This window comes from Lissotriton vulgaris, chromosome 7, assembly GCF_964263255.1.
Source record: "Lissotriton vulgaris chromosome 7, aLisVul1.2, whole genome shotgun sequence".
Classification (NCBI taxonomy): domain Eukaryota; kingdom Metazoa; phylum Chordata; class Amphibia; order Caudata; family Salamandridae; genus Lissotriton; species Lissotriton vulgaris.
In genome coordinates this window covers 696,126,707-696,148,956 of record NC_141695.1, presented here as the reverse complement: position 1 = coordinate 696,148,956, position 22,250 = coordinate 696,126,707, and the positions used below count along the sequence as shown (strand labels likewise).

Genomic DNA, 22,250 nt, shown 5'->3' with positions numbered 1-22,250 from the left:
CTTACCAGGTGGTCTTGTTTCCTCCCCAACACTGGACTCTGTTGGTGTAAAGAGTTTTGCTGCTGCTTCCAACCTCCTATTGTTTCTTGATTCTGCCATATTCACTGACACAATTAACCTGCCGGTATGTAGTTGTGTGCACCGTATGTTTCCGTATTGCTCTGTATCTGGCTGCCACTGTTCTCCCTTCAAAGGGCGGGATATCACAGTCCTTGATAGATAAATCCGCTCCGGTGTGATCCCAGATTACTGGATGATGTCCCGTTGTTGCGCGGTTTTCTTGAAAATCAAAGCCCGCTTTTACTTTCTCTGATAAGATTTCCCAATGCAGCGCAGCCACGAGTCAGGCGGGCAAAAGCAATTATTTTAAATACACACACGCAAGGATGGCGTGCTTAAGCCACTTCAAACGGCGGGCTCACGACTGGGTTCCCCAGCCCCTCAATATGCACACACTCCTGGTCACGATCCTTCCCACGGAAAAAACCAGAGTCGGAGCCCAATTGTAGTATGGTGCTTGTCAGTGTTTAATCAGCGGAAGAAAACACCCAACGCTTTTCGAGATTTGCCGATCTCTTGCTCACGGGTGGAGCTTACCAGTACCATCATTCATTTAAAGTAACATACTTTGTTTTGAAATGCACCACGTGATCATAAACATAAAGAAAATATTCAGGTTGATGCCGTGTCACCAATTTAAGATAGACGTTTCATGTAAACATTCATATCGCATTCCTGTACAGAAACGGAAAACAAACGGGAGTCACATTGCATTTGGCAATCATAGTTGAAACACGGTAGTAAACATCATAGTTTAAGCAATGTTACGTAAAATTGGTGACCATGTGGAACTTCACAATATGCCAAAGACACTATCAAGAGCCTGGGAATCTGGATGGATAAGACACTTACATTCAACCACCAGGCAGTTAAACTATCAGCTACCTGCATCGGTATTCTCAGGCTCATCCGTAAGATCCTTCCGCTCCTTCCTTTCAAGGCAAGACAGATCATGATCCAGGGCCTCATTCTCTCCCGGTTGGACTTTGGGAACGCTCTCTACCTGGGAGCTCCCCAATCAACACTCAAAAAACTCCAGGTAATTCAAATTTGTGCCGCACGCACCCTCCTGCGCATCCCTCGTCTCAAACCTGTGAGATCAGAACTAAAAGACCTCCACTGGTTACCTATCGGGGAAAGAATCGAGTTTAAAAGCATGTGTATTGCCCACCGTGCTTTCTGGAGAAAAGGAGCAACCCTTAATCACACCCTGATCAACCCATACCATCCTAGTAGACAGCTTAGGTCGGCGTACGCCTTCCGAGTTAGCAACCCCAGGATTCAAAGAGCGAGGTGCGGAGGCCGAACCTTCTCCTCGAACGGGTAGCTATCGCACTTTACAAAAACCTAATCTAATCTAATCTAATCTTTGTATTGTGATCAGTACTAGTACAATATACAAAGATTTCCCGGAATCTTCAATGTGACCCTTCTCGATTTGGAGCTCTTCACTGCCGGAATCCGAGAGGAAGTGTCTTTGCAAAAAGGAAAACTAAGAGCCCCCCGAAGCCGACATCCAGTGAAAAGAGCGCTCATCAAACTGCACAGAAGTGGGCATCCTGATCCTTGAGGTCGCTGTGGGGCAATCCAAGCTCCAGGTAATCCAGCTAATGTGGTCTGTTGTTGGTTTAGAGTCCCCCCCAGGTGCCTGATGGGGGAGGTAGTCCCGTAATCTCCAATACGGGCAGTGGGTGTCAAAGAAGAATTAGAATTCCCAGAGATGGCCGAGGACTGGGTTAAGGAGCGGGAAGAGGCGGCTGTAGATATATTGTGTGACACTGATAAACACCGTCTACTAGCAATGAATCACGAGCGGTTCCGGCAGGCAGTGATTTTAAAAGATTAACGCATGAGCTAGAAAAACTGTGGAAAAACGAAGTATCGAAGTGGTCGGAATGCAAATCACTGAAAAGATATCTAGACGGGGGGCCGAATCCCTAGGGGTCTGAGGATTCTCGTGGCACAAACCTACGTGAACCCATACCCCGTAATGCTACCTTCCAGGAACATGCTACGAATATTGATTAAATTCGCCACGAGCGATCTTGAAAAGATATTGGTTCGGATAGATGAGATCTGCAAAGAGCTAGAGACAATAGACAATCAAGACGACGTAAAGCAAATCTTAGCGGAAATAACAATAAGAGTAGTGAAATATGAAGACCGAAAGCCACGAAATTTCAAAGGTACCTAAACGATTACCTTAATGGAAGAATCTATACCTTCGCCAGCAATTATCTTCCACAGTAGCAAACCCATTGAGACCGGTTGAAAGAAGCGAATCAGAATTGAGCTCTGAAGTAGAATCAGACCCAGAAGGTACAGGAAGTGGGAATCTGAACCGCAAAGCACCGACACCAGTCCAAGAGTTTGTGTTTTTTACGGTTAGAACTTATCCTGAGCCTGCGACCACGACCGACACGCCAAGATCAACCAAAAAACAAAACACCAAACCAAAGAGAAGAGAAGAAGGAAGTACAGAAGATGGGGAAAGCACAACGCAAAAAGCAGCAAAAACTACATGCAGAAGGAACAGACGGAGATAACAGTAAAGATAGAGACCGACAACACAGTAATCCTATCAAATATGGATTTGACGTTAGAAGAGAAAATAATTTTATCTTTAGGTCTGTTATACTGCACGAATACAAACTTTGACCATACTCGAACCAGGGTAGATGTGCATCAGTTCACACGCAAACTCCAACTGCAGAAACATTTCTTCAATTTAACAAGGAATGCAAAAGAGAATGAGACACAAACCATAAACGCCACCACCACTGGTACTCTATGTGTGGCAGACATGAGCCTACTCAAAACTATGGCAGAATTGGACTTCAATGAAATGCTAAGTCAAATATCTCCAAAGGAAGTGGCGATTAGATCAGAGTTAGACATATATGAAACTATACTTGCGCCATTCAGACCCAAATCTGTCTTTACCCCCATGATGCCCACAGACGAAATAGACATGTTTTCGGACAAGGTAACCAAAGACCTTAAAGAACTAGCTAAAATGCACAGCAGATATTTCATCAGAACAAAACATAACCAAAGGACAGAATATACTAACTTGGTTCAAAAGATCAAAAAAACGATCTGACATTGTGGTACGATGGTCTGACAAAGGGGAAAATGTAGTCCTATGGCCCCTAGAAATGTACAACAGGGAGGCAATGAAACCGCTACAGGACAGAGACTGCTACAGCTGCATCAGTTCCACAAGCATAATAGGAGTGAAAGAAAAATTCAATACGACACTGTATGAATGAAGAGTAGGGCTCATTTCTAAACAAGAACTAGACTTTCTGAAAAACGAATACCCCATAACACCCCAACTATATCTGATTCCCAAGATACATAAAGATGCCTTTTGCCCCCCTGGAAGACCGATCATCTGCGCGATTGGGAGCTTATTTGAAAATACCAGCAGATTCATAGACTTTTTTTTCTCCAACCACATGTCCGTGAACTCCTTGCATATATCAGAGACACTGGGGACTTTTTATCAAAAATCTATGACTGTTCATGGAATGATAACTATGTATTTGACACTGGATGTACAAACTATGTTTTTACGACACTGGATGTACAGAGTTTGTATACTAATATTAGACACAGAGATGGCCTGAATGCACTTAAGTGCTATCTAGGAACAAGACCCATAGGACTGTACCAACACACCAAAATGGTATTTCAAATCGCAAAATGGTGTTTGAAAAACAACATATTCATTTTTGACAGACGTTTTTACAAACGGAAGGCACAGCCATGGGTACTTGCTTCGCCTCCAGCTATGCAAATTTGCATATGGGCTGGTGGAAGGAGCAAGTACTCGTGATGACGCATCATGCACCTATGTCTGTCACTCAGAAGACTAGAATCACGGCACAAATTTCTACTATACTTTAAAATCCTGAACTGGATGAACGCAGATGAGGCCCTGAATGTACACCTCTAATATTATAGCCGCTTGTTCTGCACCGTAACTCTGTCCCCAGCGTTAGGTTCTCACATGTAAGAATTTTATGTTTTATTTCAGAGGGCACATTAATTCTTTTTAATTCTTGTTTAAACACTGATGTACAGTTCACAGTCAGACAAGGACAAATACTGTGTAGTTTTACCATGCACACTTTAGGAGACAATGACTCTCTATCTTTTGCCCACTTGGGCCATATTACATGTCTGCTGCTTCCATATACCGTATGCCTCACTTACTGTTACCTAACAGACATAGTGCAGCAGTGCTCCCATCAGTCACACATTTTTAACATTGAATTAGGACTTTCCTGTATGCGCCTCGTGCTTGTAACACTGCAAGCGCTTTTATAAATCCGGCATTAATACACAGAGTATTTCTCTTTATGTTCAAGACGGTTCAGGGAAACTAAGCAGCTGTAACTCTTCTATGTCTCCTTCACTGCAAACAGCACTAAATAGGGCACTCCTTACTAACTGTATGCATGCAAAAATGTACGTCGGTTGTTTTACACCTCTCCGTTATTGTTTTATTTATGGATGTTTATATATAGCTTCAACAACTAGTAAATATATACCTTTTTTGTTTTTTTTTTACATTCTGCACTATCATGGTGGACAAACCAATTCTTCTATGTCTCTGAACATCAGATGGTTGCTCTGACAACCAATACCTTTTTGCGCTACGACAATGTAGATATAAGCAGTATCATGCAGACTTACCTGACGTAGTGAGCAAGTCGGTTCGCCCGCCGAAATGCGTCTAGGTCATCATTTTGATGAACTCGGAGACAATTTTAACTATATTTTTTCAAGGTAAAACCTAAAAAATCAGCAGAAATTACATTTCTAGAGTCGGCAAGCTTTTAACACTTTTGATGCAGGTAGCGATATGGGCACATGATATACTGATGAATGTCATTTAATTACTGCCTTAGTATAGAAATTAATAATGTAGCAGTGTTTGTGAACACTACGTTGTCCCTAATATTAATCTGTTGTGTTTTCCTCCTCATGCCTTTTGACAGCTTTTGTTTTAAATATAATTTAACTTAACAGTTTTGCACTTGATCTGCTTCTTTGTAGGTTATAACTGCAGGAGCTCAGTTGCGTCCTAGTATGACTGTGATAAGGGCCCCAGTTCAGCCATCCCCGATGGGAAAGACAATCATCAGAACTCCTTTAATGATGCAACAGAATATTCTTCCTGCTGGTATGTTCATTTCAGATAATATTTGGGTCTGTTTTATGTCATTTTTCATAGCCTTGGCAATTGCTGTTGTATTTTGCTTACATGTTCCTTCTAGAATGTTTCGGAAACAATCTTCTTCGAGTTGATCATATATGTAAAACTGGGTCATAGCATCGACATAGGCTTGGTGCAGAGTAAAGAGACTTGACAAGACAATAGGAACAGGCTTTCCTATTGCAGCGAGCACTTGGTTACCAACTGCTGGAAAATGGAATACATAGCATGGGACGACACCTTGTGGCCCCCCGCCCTCAGAAACCCACCTACCCCGCCAGACTATGCATGCAACTTCGGCATCATACTGGACTCATCCCTCACTGCCAGATCAACGCCGTCTACTCTGCATACTTCAACACCCTCCACATACTACAGAAAATATTCAAATGGGTACCCTGCGACTCCAGGAAAAAGGTTACTCACGCCCTCATCACCAGCAAACAGGACTATGGCAACGCCCTGTACGCTGGAATCAATAAAGACTCCTCCGCAAACTCCAGACCATCTAGAACACCACAGCAAGACTAATCCTCGATATCTCATGGCAAAACCACATTACCCAACACCTCTGTGATCTCCCCTGGCTCCCTGTCTAAAGAAGAATAACTTTCAAGCTGCTCAGTCATGCCTACAAGGCCCTCCACAACTTCGGACCACAATACCTCAACTACCGCCTCTCCTTCTATGTCCTCAAGAGAAACCTCAGCTCAGCCGGCCACTCCTTAGCCACCGCCCCACACTTCTACAGGAACAGAGCGGGTGGAATGTCCTTCTCCTACCTCGCATCCAAGATCTGGAACAATTTTCCCTTTCATCTCCGACAAAGCCTGACACTAAACCAATTCAGGAAAGACCTCAAGACCTGGCTATTCGAATGACTATCTGAGCTGCACATTAACACCCTCCCCACCCCACCTTGTCCCCCCTCCAGTGCCTTGAACCCCCTAATGGGTGAGTAGTGCGCTGTATAAACCACTTATTGATTAATTGATAGTTTAAAGGTTGCTTTGACTCTAACCTGGCTATCTAGCCACCCACTAACACCTTGTCTTCGACACTCTTATAAATGTCTCCTACTAGGCAGCATCTTCCTTGCCTCACACCTCCCCTCCCTATAATCTATACTTTTACTGTAGTTAATGCTGGTAGTATTTGAGAGTTTTAGCTTGTTTCTTCATAGACTAGAGCTTTGTATATATGTTAGCTGACAGACGTAAGCATGCCTACATCTGGATCATTCTGACCGAAGTATGTATTTGGAGTGGAACAATAATTCTGTAGTAGGGGATCTCTGTGTATAGTCATAATCTAGTGAATAGTCCCGCCCATGTGCGTGGACCCCGGCAATCAAAAATAATCTCTAAAGTTGTCAAATCATGCAGAAACTGCAAAGACACTTAAGAGAGAATTTAAAGACAAATAATGCAGCCTATATCCACAGGCTACACTGTCCAGTACTTCAACTAGAAATTCCACCAAATAACACCACACACAACACAGCCAGCCCAGTTTCTGCCATAGAGAAACTTGCCTCCACCAGTAAAAGACTCTGGAATGATAGAGAGGAAGGCATGGACAGACAAGCCCCATAGGCTGCCATTATGTGGCTTAAATAGGATACTGTGTCTTTAAGAGAGCTTTCCAGAACTTTCTCCCAGTATCCCAGAATGCATAGCAGGTCCCTCTACTTTCAGTTCTTTTTTCCGGCTCCTGCTAACAGGACCCTGGCATTGAGCTCTCCCTTGTTTCAAGGGTTTATTGGATATTTTGGCACTTTTGTTTTTTAAAAGTGTTTGAGTTTACTTTCTTGGTGTTCTCCTTCTCTTCTGTGTGTTGGTTCAGGCGTTTTAGGGCTCTAAAATGCCTGGTCTTTTTGATAAGTGCCCAGCATGTGGAAGGAAGAAGGCCAAGAGTGATCCACACAACGTCTGCATCGTCTATCTCCCTGAAGATCATGTCCCTGAAGACTGTGTCATCTGCCAGCAGTTTACAGCTCGGACTCTGAGGGACAGGCTGAAGATTAGGCTTTCAGGCCTTGAGGAGAGACGTCTGCAGGCTGCAGGTGGGTCTGGGCAGGCTGGGAAGGTTCCCTCTGCCTCTGCTGAGGCCTCTGGGGGTCTCCCCAGAGGCAGGAAGTCCAGCAAACGGTCACGGTCTCCGTCGAGAGGGATGATGGCGGTGTGCTCCCCTTCTCCCCGGGGCTCCGGGTCGAGACTGCGTGACGGCTCGACGTCGAAGGGCCTGGAGAGGTCGACGTCGGAGTCTTCCTATCGACGTCGGAGACGAAGTGACAAGCATCGGCGCTCGCCGTCGAGGCGACACCGCCGTTCGCCGTCGAAGCACTGGTCGACGTCAAGGGGCTCCTCGACGTCGAGGGCATCAAGAAGGAAGAATCGACGCTCGTCGTCGAGGACGGAACGTTTGACGTCGCGGAGGCGGCGTACGACGTCACGGAGGAAGAGGTCGACGTCGCGGGGCGGCGTTCGACGTCGAGGAAGAAGAGGTCGACGTCGCGGAGGCGGCGTTCGACGCCGGAGTCGCGGAGGCGACGTTCGACGCCAGAAAAGCGACGCTCAGCGCCGAGAAGGAAGAGGTCGGCATCTAGGAGTCGTTCTGCCTCTCCTAAACGGCGCAAGAGGGATTCTGGCCCCAGAAGTCAGACTGCTTCTAGTGGAGGACGCAAGAGGAAGCGATCACCTGCTGAAGGGGCTGGATCTCAGCCCCCTTCGTTTAAGGGGTCACCAGGCTCGGTGTACTCAGAGGTGTACACACCATCTCGGCCTAGGTCGCCACCTCCGCCTGTACCTAAGGAGGACCATCCCACCAACCCTCCGCTTCCGCCAGGCGGTCCACCGCCACCAGTTCCTCCGCATGGGCCGGCCCCTCGGTCGGTGGTTCCTCCGCCGAGGTCCACGTTGTTGCCTCCTTTGCCTACACCTCCTAAGGGGACGCCGAAACCTAAACCCCGAGAGGAGCCAAGGAAGACCCCACCACGGAAACCGGTGGAGCGGCCACGGGCTGGCAGGTCTCGCTCTCGCTCTGGGAGGAGGGCGAGATCGCGACACAGATCGTCCACGCGGTCGAGACGCCGCCGTAGGAGGCACGACTCTCGCTCTCACACAAGGTCTTCTGGTACCAGGGGCTATTCTCCGACCTTGTCAGGGTCACCAGACACGAGGGTGTCCCCGATTGATGACCTGGTGGCGTTCCATGATGTCCTTTTAAGGGGCGCTGCGAAGTTGGGCATATCCTTGACGGTGCCTACACCTAAGACTTCAGTCATTTTTGAGACATTGCATCAGAAACACCTGTCTCGTCCACTCCTGCCTCTGGTGCCGGGCCTGGAGGAACCGGCTATGGTCCTTTTTCTCACCCTTGCGGTGATGAAGGCGGCCCCATCGAGATTGCTGAAAAAGTACCGGGCTCCCGATTCGGACCCGGCCTTTCTGAGAGCGGAACCCCCTCCGGACTCTGTGATTGTGACTGCGGCCCGCAAACAACATGCCACCACCCCGTCATCCACGGTTCCCCCGGATAAGGAGGCCAGATGGATGGATTCAGCAGGGATGAAAGTATGTGGAACATCGGCGACCTCTATGAAGGCTGCGAGTGCCACGGCGCTGTTGGGACGCTACGACCGCGCCCTCTGGGACTCCCTCCAGCAGTTTGCGGAGCACTTACCTCGCAAGAAGCGTGAGGACTTCCAGAAAGTGCTGAATGAAGGGTTGCTGGTGGCGAACCAGATTATCAGCGCTGCAGCGGACTCTTCCCTGTTGGCAGCTCATGGGTTTTGCAATGGAGTTAACCAACGACGTCACGCCTGGCTCCGTCTTACGTCCCTGAAACCGGACGCACAGCAGAGGGTAGCCAACCTGCCATTCTCCGGCGAGACCCTCTTCGGGAAGCATGCGGATGACGAGATGGCCCGCATGAAGGCGGAGGCCGAAACGCTCACGGCTGTGGGCCTTGAGAAGCCTAAAGAATCGAATAAGTCGTACCGCCCATTCCAATGGCGGTTCGGGGGGCAAGGCAGAGGGCGTGGCCAAGCTTCGGGACAGTCGCATCAACAACAGTTCCGTAAGCCGTTCCAGAAGCGCCAGAAGGGCAGAGAAGGCCAGCAGTCGGCTCCGGCGCCCAAGGGCCAGTCTGGGTCTAGGCCCTAGGAACCTACTTCCCCTGGATCTGTTACCCACTCCGGTAGGGGGAAGCATTCAATTTTTTCTGGCAGAGTGGAGAAAAATTACTCCGGACAAGTGGGTGCTGAATATTGTTTGCAATGGATACAGTCTTCGGTTCACGAGCCCGCCTCCGGCGATTCCTCCGGTCAGCTCGCAGTTTCAGCTGCACGAGCTCCAGGTGGAGGCCGATATCCTGTTAAGGAAGAGGGCGATAGAAGACGTGCCTCTGTCCCATAGAGGAAGAGGCCTGTACTCCCGGTTCTTCCTGGTTCGCAAGAAGGACAAGAACGAGTTCAGGCCCATTCTGGACTTGCGACAGGCCATCAAATGGATTCGCAGGCAAAAGTTTTGCATGCTGTTGTTGCATCAGATTTATCCTCAGTTGCAACAGGGAGACTGGCTATGTGCTATAGACCTACAGGATGCTTACTTCCATGTGCCCATTGCACACAAACACAGGAAGTTCCTGCGGTTCCAAGTCGGCGCCAATCATTATCAATACACAGTACTCCCATTCGGACTAAAGTCTGCGCCGAGAACATTCTCGAAGTGCATGGCGGTGGTAGCAGCACACCTGAGGAAGAACAAGGTGTTTGTCTACCCGTACCTGGACGATTGGTTGATCAAGGCATCCTCCTTCTCGGAAGCGCGAGCACACTTCCAGAAGACGTGCGTTCTCTTGAACAAGCTGGGGTTGCACATCAACATGGCCAAATCCGTCCCGACTCCGGTCCAATGCATACAGTACTTGGGAGCCTCCATCAATACGCTGTCAGCAAGCGTGTCTTCTTCGGAAGAGCAACGATTATCTCTCCTTCGGAAGGCTCAGGCTCTTATGACAACTCCATCTACAACAGTGAGGACGGTGTCTTCTCTACTGGGATCGATGGCCTCTTGTATCTTCCTGACGCCACACGCACGACTGTACATGAGACCGCTGCAGGAGTGCTTGGAAGACCAGTGGGATCAGAGGAAAGGATCTTGGGACAACAAGATACGACTGTCTCTGCATGCTCTTCAGTCTCTGAAGTGGTGGTGTTCGGCGGAGAATCTCCTGAGAGGGGTTCCCTTCCACAAGGACATTCCCTCGCAGACTGTCGTGACGGATGCTTCTCTCCTGGGATGGGGGGCGCATTCCGGGAACCTACAGATTCAAGGAACGTGGTCACCGATGGAGGCCACGTATCACATCAATTTCCTGGAACTCAGAGCTGTTCACTTGGCACTGAAGGCCTTTCTTCCGTCCTTCCAGACCAACTCCCTGCTTGTACAGACGGACAATACCACCACGATGTATTACCTCAACAAGCAGGGGGGGCTCGAGATCACGCACTCTGTCACAGGAGGCGCAGGCGATCTGGCACTGGCTCCTAGATAGAGGACTGACGATAACGGCTACCCATCTGCCAGGTGTGCAGAATGTTCAGGCAGACGCACTGAGCAGACTGGTTCAGGAAAACCACGAATGGGTCATAAACGACGAAGTACTAGGGGAAGTCTTCGCAAGGTGGGGAACTCCAGACGTAGATTTGTTCGCCACCGCCGAAAACAGCAAGTGCAGAGACTTCGCCTCCAGGTACTACCAGCAGGGGACGCTGGGGAAAGCGTTATGGATCAACTGGACAAACCGCTTTCTGTACGCCTTTCCTCCCATTCCCCTGATTCCGGCGGTGCTCATCAAGCTGGCCCGGTCCAGGGCTCGGATGATACTCATTGCCCCGGAGTGGCCCAGGCAGTGGTGGTTCACAGACCTGCTTCACCGGTCTCTCCTTCCTCACATTCGGCTGCCGTGCAGGCCGGACCTTCTCACGAAGTTCGGGGGACGGATGTTACACCCCAACCTCTCGTCTTTGAGTTTGGCGGCATGGCTCCTGAGATAGTGCAATATGGCCATCTGAATCTGCCTGAGGATTGCATGGACATACTGAAGGAGTCTAAGAGGCCTTCCACTCGAACTTCATATGCTTACAAGTGGAAGAAGTTTTGTATCTGGTGCCAGTCTAAGAACCATGACCCTACGACCTGTAAGGAAGATGTCATCCTTCCTTACCTTTTACATTTGGCGCAGTCTGGCCTTAATGTTCATTCCATTAAGGTTCATCTTGCTGCATTGACTGTCTACAGGAAATGCCCCTCACAGACTTCCTTTTTCCTGATCCCTGTGATCAAAGATTTTCTGGAAGGATTGAAGAAGGTATTCCCTCCTGTCAGGCTTCCTTCGCCTTCATGGGAACTGAATGTGGTGCTGTCCAGGTTGATGAAGGAGACTTTTGAACCTATTCATAAGGCTTCGTTGCAGCACCTGTCCTGGAAGGCGGCGTTCCTCGTGGCCATTACATCGGCCCGCAGGGTGAGTGAAATTCAGGCGTTGTGTTGTACTGAACCTTATACTGTATTTCATGCTGCTAAGGTTGTTGTGCGTACTCACCCTAAATTTCTTCCCAAGGTTATTTCTGATTTTCATGTCAACCAGACCATAACTTTGCCTACGTTTTTTCAGAATCCTTCGTCTCCAGCGGAAATGTCTCTCCATTCCCTGGATGTTAGGAGGGTGTTGAAATTTTATCTGGATAAAACCAAAGATATTCGTAGGTCTGACCAGTTGTTTATTAATTATGGATCAGTCAGGACGGGTCTTGCTACCTCTAAGCAGTCCATCTCTAGGTGGATTGTGTCCTGCATACAATTATGTTACCAAAAGGCTAATAAGACCTTAGGAGGTAAGCCTAAGGCTCATTCCACCAGGGGCAAAGCTGCCACGACGGCCTTGCTCCGTAACGTGCCGAATGCTGAAATCTGCAAGGCAGCCACTTTGAAGTCGGTTCATACCTGTGCTAAGCATTACTGTCTGGACTCTGATGCCAGGGCAGATGCTCAGGTTGGGCAGGCTTTGCTGCGGAACTTGTTCGCACATTAGTGGCGTTATTTTCTTTCTCCACCGCCGCTTTGGTGTGGGGATGGGCTTGCCATTCTATTCACTAGATTATGACTATACACAGAGATCCCCTACTACAGAAGGAGTAGTTTCTGTCCTGTAACTCCAGTTCTGTAGTAGGGGTATTTCTGTTATAGTCATAAGCGCCCGCCCTCCTCCCCGGTGGATATATTTCTTCATGTAAAGAATGCGACAGGTCTGGCGTGCTTCGCCTTCAAAAAGAACTGAAAGTAGAGGGACCTGCTATGCATTCTGGGATACTGGGAGAAAGTTCTGGAAAGCTCTCTTAAAGGCACAGTATCCTATTTAAGCCACATAATGGCAGCCTATGGGGCTTGTCTGTCCATGCCTTCCTCTCTATCATTCCAGAGTCTTTTACTGGTGGAGGCAAGTTTCTCTATGGTAAAAACTGGGCTGGCTGTGTTGTGTGTGGTGTTATTTGGTGGAATTTCTAGTTGAAGTACTGGACAGTGTAGCCTGTGGATATAGGCTGCATTATTTATCTTTAAATTCTCTCTTAAGTGTCTTTGCAGTTTCTGCATGATTTGACAACTTAAGAGATTATTTTTGATTGCCCGGGTCCACGCACATGGGCGGGACTATTCACTAGATTATGACTATAACAGAGATACCCCTACTACAGAACTGGAGTTACAGGACAGAAACTACTCCTTTTCCCTATTCTATTAGTCTGACAATATCATCTTAATTAGTTGATAACATCTTTTTCTGCACTGATGCAGTCATTCAATAGATTAGATTAGATCACATCCAGGCATGGAGGCTGGTCCAGTGGCAGAAATGGCAGCAGTCCGTTGGTTCTTTTTAATGTTTTTGACATGCCATTACCATTTCCAAGCTTTATTCAGATCTTTGTAGACCAAAAAAGTAAAAGTTAAAATACATACTTTACTGAATTTGGACAATAAAAGCATCAGTAAACATTACAGAATATATCCATGTGGAATAAATTAGACATATTTCATAACAATTTAAAAGGTATTAGAGTTTAAAAGCGAATTAAACTATGTTATCATGTATTTGAAAGATCAAAACAGTAGGAAATGGGAAAGGAACATTTGTTATGTACGGGGGGGGGGGTAAAAACTTGTGGCACATACGCCACATAGAGTTAAGGACACGGGACACTGCAAAAACTATCGGGGAATGAGTGTCAGTTTTCAGAACTCTAAATGCCTCCTGTGACTGTCTATACCCCAAGTTCCTGCACAATCTAAGAAGCCAATACCTTCTGGGTGCGTTATATCCTAGGTTAAAGAAGTAAACATGAATAGATGTCTCTTCCTGGCTATTGCAGGCAGGACATTCAATAGGGGAAGTTTTTGACCATTTGTTATGTTTTGTTATATTACATTTATAACGCGCACTGTTACTCTAGAGTGTCCTGGCGCAAGGGAGAGCAGGGGAAGAAGGTGGAAACAAATTAGCGGATCATGTGTTTTGAGATGCTTTTTAAAGAGCTGGAACTCCGAAATAGATTGGAGATCAGAAGGATGCGCATTGCATGCTTCAGCGGCCTTGACAGAGATAGACTGGCCCCCCAGCCGCACTCTGCAGAAGCGAGGGACGACCATCCAGTGGTGCCCTGCTGAGTGCAGAGGGTGATTTGGCACATAAAAAGCAAAACACTTCCTAAGGTAGGTGGGGCCTTGGCCATGAAGAGCCCTATGGGCCAGAGTAATTGCTTTAAATCGCACCTGCAGAGCCACAGGAAGCCAGTGTAATTCCCTTAGAAACTGCTGTGCACTGGACCGCTTAGGGGCATTGAAGAGAAGCCTGGCAGCAGCGTTCTGAATAATTTGGAGCCTGCGCTGCAAGTAGCCCAGCAGCCCTAGGAACAGGGCATTAGCATAATCCAGTCTGGACAGGATCAGTGCACGGTTGACAGTCTCCTTAGCTGCTCTCGGAAGAAGAGGAAAACATTTTCTGAGTGCTTTAAGGGTGCCGAAACAGACCCCCGTTAGTTTTTTTTACATGGTTGCTGAATCGCAGGTCCTCATTAAACCAGATACTCAGGTTTTTTGCCGGCCCCCCCACGGACTGCGGGCTGTAGTAGTCCGGCGGCCATACGCGGGTCCTGAAATCCTCCGGGAACTGGCCATAAAGGATTTGTTTGTGAATGCATGGACTGTCAGGCAGCCCAATCTAAACTGGGCATAGAGTTTCCTTGCCATAAACGGTTGAACATCATCAAGGAAGGCCTGAAATAAATACTGATCTTTAAAATTAAGGAAGTCAGAGGTTAAAGGCCTGGTTTTGTACTCCCTTGAATTTCAGCCAGTCTAAACTGTTTGTAGGTTTTGACTAGTTCGAGCCGTGATATTGTCGGGGACACTTCTTCTGGTTGGGTCCATAGGTTCGGCCGGCCTAGTCTAAGGCACAGATCTTTTACATGTGCGAACCAAGATAATTTACCCATCCATGGGAGCCCCAGGATCGCCTTGAGTTCTGACTGGTAGACTATTAGCTCAGGAGTCGACCATAGCCTACGCCAGAAAGTCAAGGGTCGCAGTCCGATCTCCTCATCTATGGATCTAATCCCGAGGTCCATACGTAGGGGGATAAGAGGGGTACTTTGGGTTAAACTCAAGAGCTGTCTCATGAACTTGTTCTTGGCTTTAATCAGTCCAACTACAGGGAGGTGTCCCCAAAGTTCTGCCCCATACATTGTAGCATTTCAGATTTGGGCTTTATATATCTCTGTCAACAGACCCCGTTGTCTATATTTTGAATTCCTATATAGTTTTGCTATTCCCCCGGCCAACTGTGCTAACCTTTAGCTTGCTTTTTCTTGCTGTGGACCCCACCCAAAGGTTTCCGTCAATGTAACACCCAGATAGTCAAAGACCGCTACCCTCTCTAGCTGAATACCAGTTAAGATAGGATTAGGGTGAGATGTTTCACTAGGGTTAGATGCCATATGCTTCGTTTTTAGTATGTTAATCTCTAAACCCTGATTTTTACAAAATAAAGAGAAACTGTCAAGGGTCCTTTGGATGCCCAAGGGCGATTTGGATAGTAACAAGGTGTCGTCCACAAACATCATTGCTGGCACATTGCCACAGGCAAGCTTTGGGGCATCGATGTTAACTACCTCTTTCAGTTGGTCCACCAGGTCATTGATAAAAAGACAGAACAGTGAAGGGGCCAGAACACACCCCTGCCTTACACCCCTATTTACTGGGAAGCTTGGGGTCAATTCCCCATGTTTCCCGTATCTCACCTGAGCTAAATTCCCAGTGTGCAGTCGCTTGATCAGATAGAGCACATATGGAAGAATGCCCAATTGTTCCAGAACAGGCTAAAGTTTGTCACAAGGGACCAAATCAAAGGCTGATTTGAGATCAACGAAGATCAAATAGAGGCTCCCACCCTCTATAGTCACCGTCTTCCAATATAGTATTTGGGAATATTTCTGCCCCTAACCAAGTATCTGGGATTTTCAAGCCATTTAATATAGCCTTAAATATTACACAAAGATATGGGCTCCAGATATTGGACTGATCCCCAAAAAAGATCCCTGGGAATCTTATCTAATCCACAATCCTTTCCAATTGGCAGCTTCCCAATTGCACTCAGCACTTCATTCAGGGTAAACGCCATGTCATCTTCAAGGTAATTCCCCACAGCAGTTGGCAAGATTCCCCCTATGGGCTCTATAATAACCTTGGTAGAATACAGCGATTGGAAGTGAAGTTTCCAGGCGTTTGCAGCAATATTCGACTCAGTGGGAGAGCTCTCTGAGGAACTAGCTGTTCGAACCAGGGTCCAAAACGCCCTCCTGTCTCTATTAATGAGAGCCTGTTTGATTGCATCCCATCTTTCAGACTCCCACTCCGTTTTGGCTAACTTTAGGCTATCACTGTATAAGGCCCTCCTAGTTTTTATCAAAGATCTGTCCTTTATGAGGGCACCTTTTACCATTCGGCAAGATTTGTTAAACCAAGTGGATTTAGGGGTCCTCTTGTCTTTAGGGTGTACCAGGGGATTAAAGAAGTTGGTCAGGCTAGATGACAGGTCACATGGATTGCCGTAAGTTGAGCAAACGTGCCAAGAGAATTGAGGGTCTGTGCAGCCTTCTTCATTACCAATAAAGGGGGAATAACTAGGGAATACAAGGCAGCAGCCTTGCCTGGTGACTACTTCAGGGTTTCCCACCTAATTCTCCTTCTATTGTTGTCTAAAGATAGGTTGGTACCAGAGAGGGGGCTAGTGATTGAGGGACTATAAAGTTCCAGGAGCTTTAGGTCGAGTGCCAGAGCGTTGTGGTCGCTGTCATGTCTTGGGCAGACAGCGAAGTCAACTACCCAGTGCCATATGCTTGCTTCCACCAGAATATAATTCAATCAAGATTCTTGCCCCGGTCTGTTAAAAGTAGGTTTTCCTGGTTGGTCTGACTTGGTGCGACCGTTACAAGCCCTCAGTGCATGAGTTAGTGTGACTGCATTAATCTGTAGTACCAAGGGGGTCCAAGCTCTAACCGGATGGATCTGCGGTTCAGGAATTAGCCAAAGAGAATCCTCACCAGTGAGTGAAGGGTCAGTATGGAGGGCTAGGGGCTCGAACTGATAATAAAAATCACCTTCTATCACCATCCTAGTGTTTGGGGGGACTAGCTCAGTGAATGTGGAGAGCATGTTTATGGTTTGGGATTCCTGGGCAAAGGTTACCAGTCAGGAATAGATGTTAATAAATGCAATTTTAGTCCCAGCATTAAAAGTAAGGAGGGTACATTGGAGATCATCCGAAGAGGTGTTCAGCTGATGAGCAGTACAGTCCAGATGTGTAGCGACCCACATGCCTAGCCCTCCCGATGGTCTACTTCTGCCTCCCATAGTTGCTAACACATTAAAAGTTGCAAAAGCCCTCATGCTTGAGTCTTCTCTAGCCCAGGTCTCCTGGAACATACACAAATCACGATTTTGTACAAATTGTATCCAATCAGGATTTTGATGTTTATTTTTGATACCAGTAACATTCCATGTCAGCACCCTCAGCTTCAGACCCAAGTTCGAAGTGGCATCACAAACAAAAGGGCCAAAGGGGTTCAGAATTTGTGTGAAGTCTGGCTCGATCTCGGGGTCCAGTGCTCCGGCTTCCACTAGGGGTCTGTTCCTGACCATAGATGCGGGTATAAATTCGGAGGAGAGTGGGGCTTGATAGTTTTAGTGCATCTCATGCCACTGGAATCAAGCTATCCTGGCTGATGAGGGCTGAAAGCCCGAAACCGGTCCTAGGATGCTTGTTTCCAGTCCAGGGAGAACCTGGCTTGGCAGTTCTGGTTGGACTGTTCTCATGGGGCACAGGGTCAAGACTGATTTGCATATGTCTGGGTTCGAACTGGAATGGCATGGTGAGCAAAAAAACAATAGATTTAGGTCCGGATCTCTGTACTGGGGTGAATGTATGACATTGTTCAGCATTCTGTCCATCAACTGTTGTTTTTGCATTTGTCTCCCGAGTGGGACGGGTATGCTCAGACGTGAGTCCCGTGCTCTCCATGCCACTGGAATCAAGCTATCCTGGCTGATGAGGGCTGAAAGCCCGAAACCGGTACTAGGATGCTTGTTTCTAGTCTAGGGAGAACCTGGCTTGGTAGTTCGGGCTGGACTGTTCCCATGGGGCACAGGGTCAAGACTGATTTGCATATAGCTGGGTTCAAACTGGAATGGCATGGTGAGCAACAAAAACGATGGATTTAGGCCCAGATCTCTGTACTGGGTGAATGTATGACATTGTTCAGCATTCTGTCCATCAACTGTTTTTTTTGCATGGGGTTAAGGCACAGCTTTCCAAACTGTGTGGCGCGACACATTACTGTGTCGCGCCCATGCCCGGCAATCGGCAGAGTCGGGCTGCAGGGGCTCTTAGAAGGGCTGAAACATCAACAAAGCCCTATTAACATGCACAAGGTCTTTAAAGACCTGTGAAGTGCTCGGGTTCGGCTGTGAGCGGTCCCGGGATGCCACACACGACGGGGGTGGGGGGGATTGAGTGGGGTCTTATTTTTATTTAGCGCAATCTTTACCCAGAGGTGTCAGAGCGCTTTACAATAGAGCGAAGTAATTACATAAGGAATGAGTCGCATAGAAATAGGTAAAACTGTACTCGTGGTGAAAGTTACATTTTAACAAGTTACTGGTACATTCAAGATTATAAAATACAAAAAGGAGGCGCGATTCAGGTAATAAGAGTACAGAATGGCTGCTTGTTTATCTCACATAGACATAGGAAGTACAAATGTGTCATGGAGCAGACAGCTTCTCTCATTCAAGCAGAAAAGGTGTAACACAGCCCTTTCAACACGCATAACAGTAACTCCTCTGCATCCTATAGCCTGGACTACCTCATGCGATAAGATTATCTGCCGCACATAAAATAAGCACACATGAAACTGTCCGGATATAATATACACACCGTACTTCAGATAGCCCCCGGAAGCGAAAGTTCTGCTGCCTTTAAATGCTGAAGAATGCTAAACCGTGCACCAATCTGGAACTCATCACACGCTGATTCAAGTGTTTTTGGTGAATGTGTCAGGCGCTGAGTGCTGCTCAAGAGCTTCTGGTTGAGAGGTGCCAATTAGGCGTAACTACTGCATGGGGTTATCAAACAGCCTTTGGCAACACCACGCCCCCTTCTGGAGTTTATCTTTAAGGAACACAGATATCAAACACCTAACATGGGCCCTCTCTATCCCAAATGTCAGCTTGCAGTTGCAGAGGTAGCATGCTGCCCCTGGTATGCAGTTTGGAAGTCATCTGCATGTCAACCAAGGGCGGCTGAAGGCAGACAACTCAACTGAAAACAGATAACAACCCATATAGAGTTTGTCTGTGGCCTCACTGAATACAGAGGTTTTAGAATGGACTCGCACCACCCGACTGCACCGTGTTTTTTTGTTCCACTTCTATTGCAGTCTTTAAGAAGCAGACAGAGTTCAGTTTATGACTACAAGCTGGACACTTTAATCATTGTCCGGCTCCGGCCATGGAAAACGGATGAGAAGTAAAGGAAGTAGGGCAGTGCTTAATTTGAGCAGGAGCTCTTCTAAGAAAGCAACTAAGTTTATAAATAATAGTAGAAAGCATCCTTTACGCTTTACCATGCAGCTTTTGCCAAACTTTTTTGTTGAGAAAACTAGAGCCAAAGGTATCAGAGCGCTTTACATGAGCACTAGTTGTATTACAGACGGACACTTGCATTTTTGTGTGTGTATGTGTGTGTGTGTGGATGTGTGTGTGTGTGGGGGGGGTGTGTGTGTGGTGTGTGTGTGGTGTGTGTGTGGGGTTGTGTGTTTGGGGGGTTGTGTGGGGAGTGTGGGTTGTGTGTGGGGGGGGTTGTGTGTGGGGGGGGTTGTGTGTGTGGGGGGTTGTGTGTGTGGGGAGGTGTGTGTGGGGTTGTGTGTGGGGGGTTGTGTGTGGGGGGTGGTTGTGGTGTGTGTGTGGGGTTGGGGGTGTGTGTGTGTGGGGGGTGTGTGGGGTGGGGTGTGTGTGTGTGGGGTGGTGTCTGTGGGGTGGTGTGTGTTGGGTTGTGTGTGGGGGTGTGTGTGGGTGGGGTGTGTGTGGTTGGGTTTGTGTGGGTGGGTTTGGGTGGGGGGTTGGGTGGGGTGGTGTGTCTGTGGGGTGGTGTTTGTGGGGTGTGGGTGGGGTATGTGGATGTGGAGCCTGAACCCACCATAGGTGGTTCGGGCTCGCTCGCTGCGCTTCCTCGCGTTACCGTGTCCCTGATTTTTTTTTTACAAAAAGGTGTCTCACCAACATGAAAAGTTTGGAAAGCTGTGGGTTAAGGATAGTCGCCTCTCTGTAAGCTCGATTTCAGTTGAGACTACCCTGATAGCTCTCTGGAGCATCCTATCAATTCGGGTTTGGGGGAGTGGGGTGGGTATTAAAACGGAAGGATTTCTTTTGGGTGCACAGCCACGCCTCCCCATTTCCAAAACAAGAGGAGGAACATTCATACAATAACAAAGGAGACTGGGTAAACACAGACCCAAGAGTCGGTTTGACAATTACCGATCAGCTGGGTTTCAAAGTGTGTCAGAAGCCAAACAAAATCTTGTCTGTAAGGACTAATTTGCAGCGCGCTTAATTTATTAGGGAGCAAAAGGGCATATAAACACAAACCGGAAGGTACGAAGTACTGGGGCTAACAAGACCTAGCCCCAGAGGACAAAAGTGTGACGTGCTTAATGTTTTAGCAGCAAAGAGGGCATATGGACAAATTACTGTCACTCACGTGTGTCATGCAATGTCCCGGTTTTAATTTTGTAGCAAATCCCAGAGGGTCCAATCAGCCCATGCTGGAATAGGAGGTAATTTGTAATATTGTACCCTGTCAACTTGGCCTCGGGAAATACCAGTTCCAAATGTCTATGTTGGGGGTAAATGTCAAATGCAAGGACAGTTGAAGATGACAATACCTCTCAGCCCCGTCTAATCGAGAACGAAGACCTGGGCCCTTAAATGTATGATGGGTGGCCCTACCCTGCCTCTTCCTGGCAATGACGCGCAAGGACGAGCTCGCCCTTGCCCCGGGCTTCGCCCATGCGCGTCCTGCGCTGCGGGACTGCAGCTTCGCTTTTCAGGGTGCTGCAGGCGCAGGGATGATGCTCCTTCCACGCATCGGCCAAAGGCTGCTGGGAACTGTAGGCCGTTTCCCTCACGGCGATGGAGGTTGAAGCAGAGCCGTTACCCTCACGGCGTCGAAGTGGTCTGCCAAGCCGTTCCCCTCACGGCAGGTAAAGCGCTCCTGTAAGCGCGACCCCATGTAGTTAGTAGCTATGCACAGAAACTTGTTTCTGATAAAATTTGAAAGCACAAAGACCACACATCTTTAAAAACTGTTCATTTTCCTGCCTACGAAAGTAGTGAAGATGTTATTGTTTAACAATTTTCTCTGGAATTAAGTGATGTTTCCTCCATTGACACCATTAACCACTGCTACAGTCCTTTCTATTCCATTTCTGATGCCTGCTGTACAGCTCCCTCCATACACTGTTAAGCCCCTGACATCCAAGTATCACCCCAGGCTCCACCTCCCGTTTCTGCAGAAAACCTCCAGTCCCACCCCATGTGCCTGTTCTGACCTTATTGGTAGTTGACCCAGCAGATGCTCAGATTGTGGGATACTTCCAAGGATCTGTTCATTAGGCCTTTTCATTTCGAGCACCTGGACATTGATCTGTATGCTGGTACTAGAGGCTTTGAAAACCTGTATGTATTGGGCAATATCATTAGTGGCTTGATAGATATTGTGAAGTTGAAGGTCGGACACCTCCACTGATTAAAAAGGGCATCTACTGGCTAGAAGTGGCAGCTGTTTCTACCCCACCAAAGATTGCCCTGACCATTGAGCCCCAGGTCCTAAACAGTCTTAGAATAGAAAAAGCTGTTTTGTATCATTGGTTCTTCATTTATAGCCATAGGCGTTTGAATAATTTCCTGCTACTTGTGTCAGCTGTGTAATAAATGTTTTCTTTTTTTCTTTTTCATGGACACAGACTCATAAGAATGTATTTGTCCATGAGTTAATATTTAGTTCTGTGAAATAGAAGTGCAACAGTGGCTTCATTGTTTCTTGAATGTTCAGTTTAACAATCTAGTTTAAAATCATAGACCTGCATTGCAGCATTGAGGTGCAGAGAAAACCCCTTTAAATAGTAAAGGTAATAATGCATCTTGATAGGCTTAAATTAAGGTATAAACCTAGTAAGGATCCTCTTAAACAAATATCAGTGACAGACTTCATTGAGGTCTGTCTCTGGTGTTTAAGCTTATTGCAAGATTTGGCATTGTGTGACAAATGCCCTCGGATTAAACTAAAG

At 47.4% G+C, this 22,250-nt stretch overlaps 1 protein-coding gene across 3 annotated transcripts in view; it reads left to right on the top strand.

Annotated features, from left to right (window-relative positions):
* The window catches only part of BPTF (bromodomain PHD finger transcription factor), a 1,660,779-nt gene that overhangs the window by 901,575 nt on the left and 736,954 nt on the right, over positions 1-22,250 (top strand). For all 3 annotated transcript variants that reach the window (XM_086930929.1, XM_086930930.1, XM_086930928.1), the window contains exon 21: positions 5,128-5,254. In XM_086930929.1, coding sequence (XP_086787055.1) covers positions 5,128-5,254 — 127 coding nt within the window. The remainder of the gene's footprint in view (positions 1-5,127; positions 5,255-22,250) is intronic.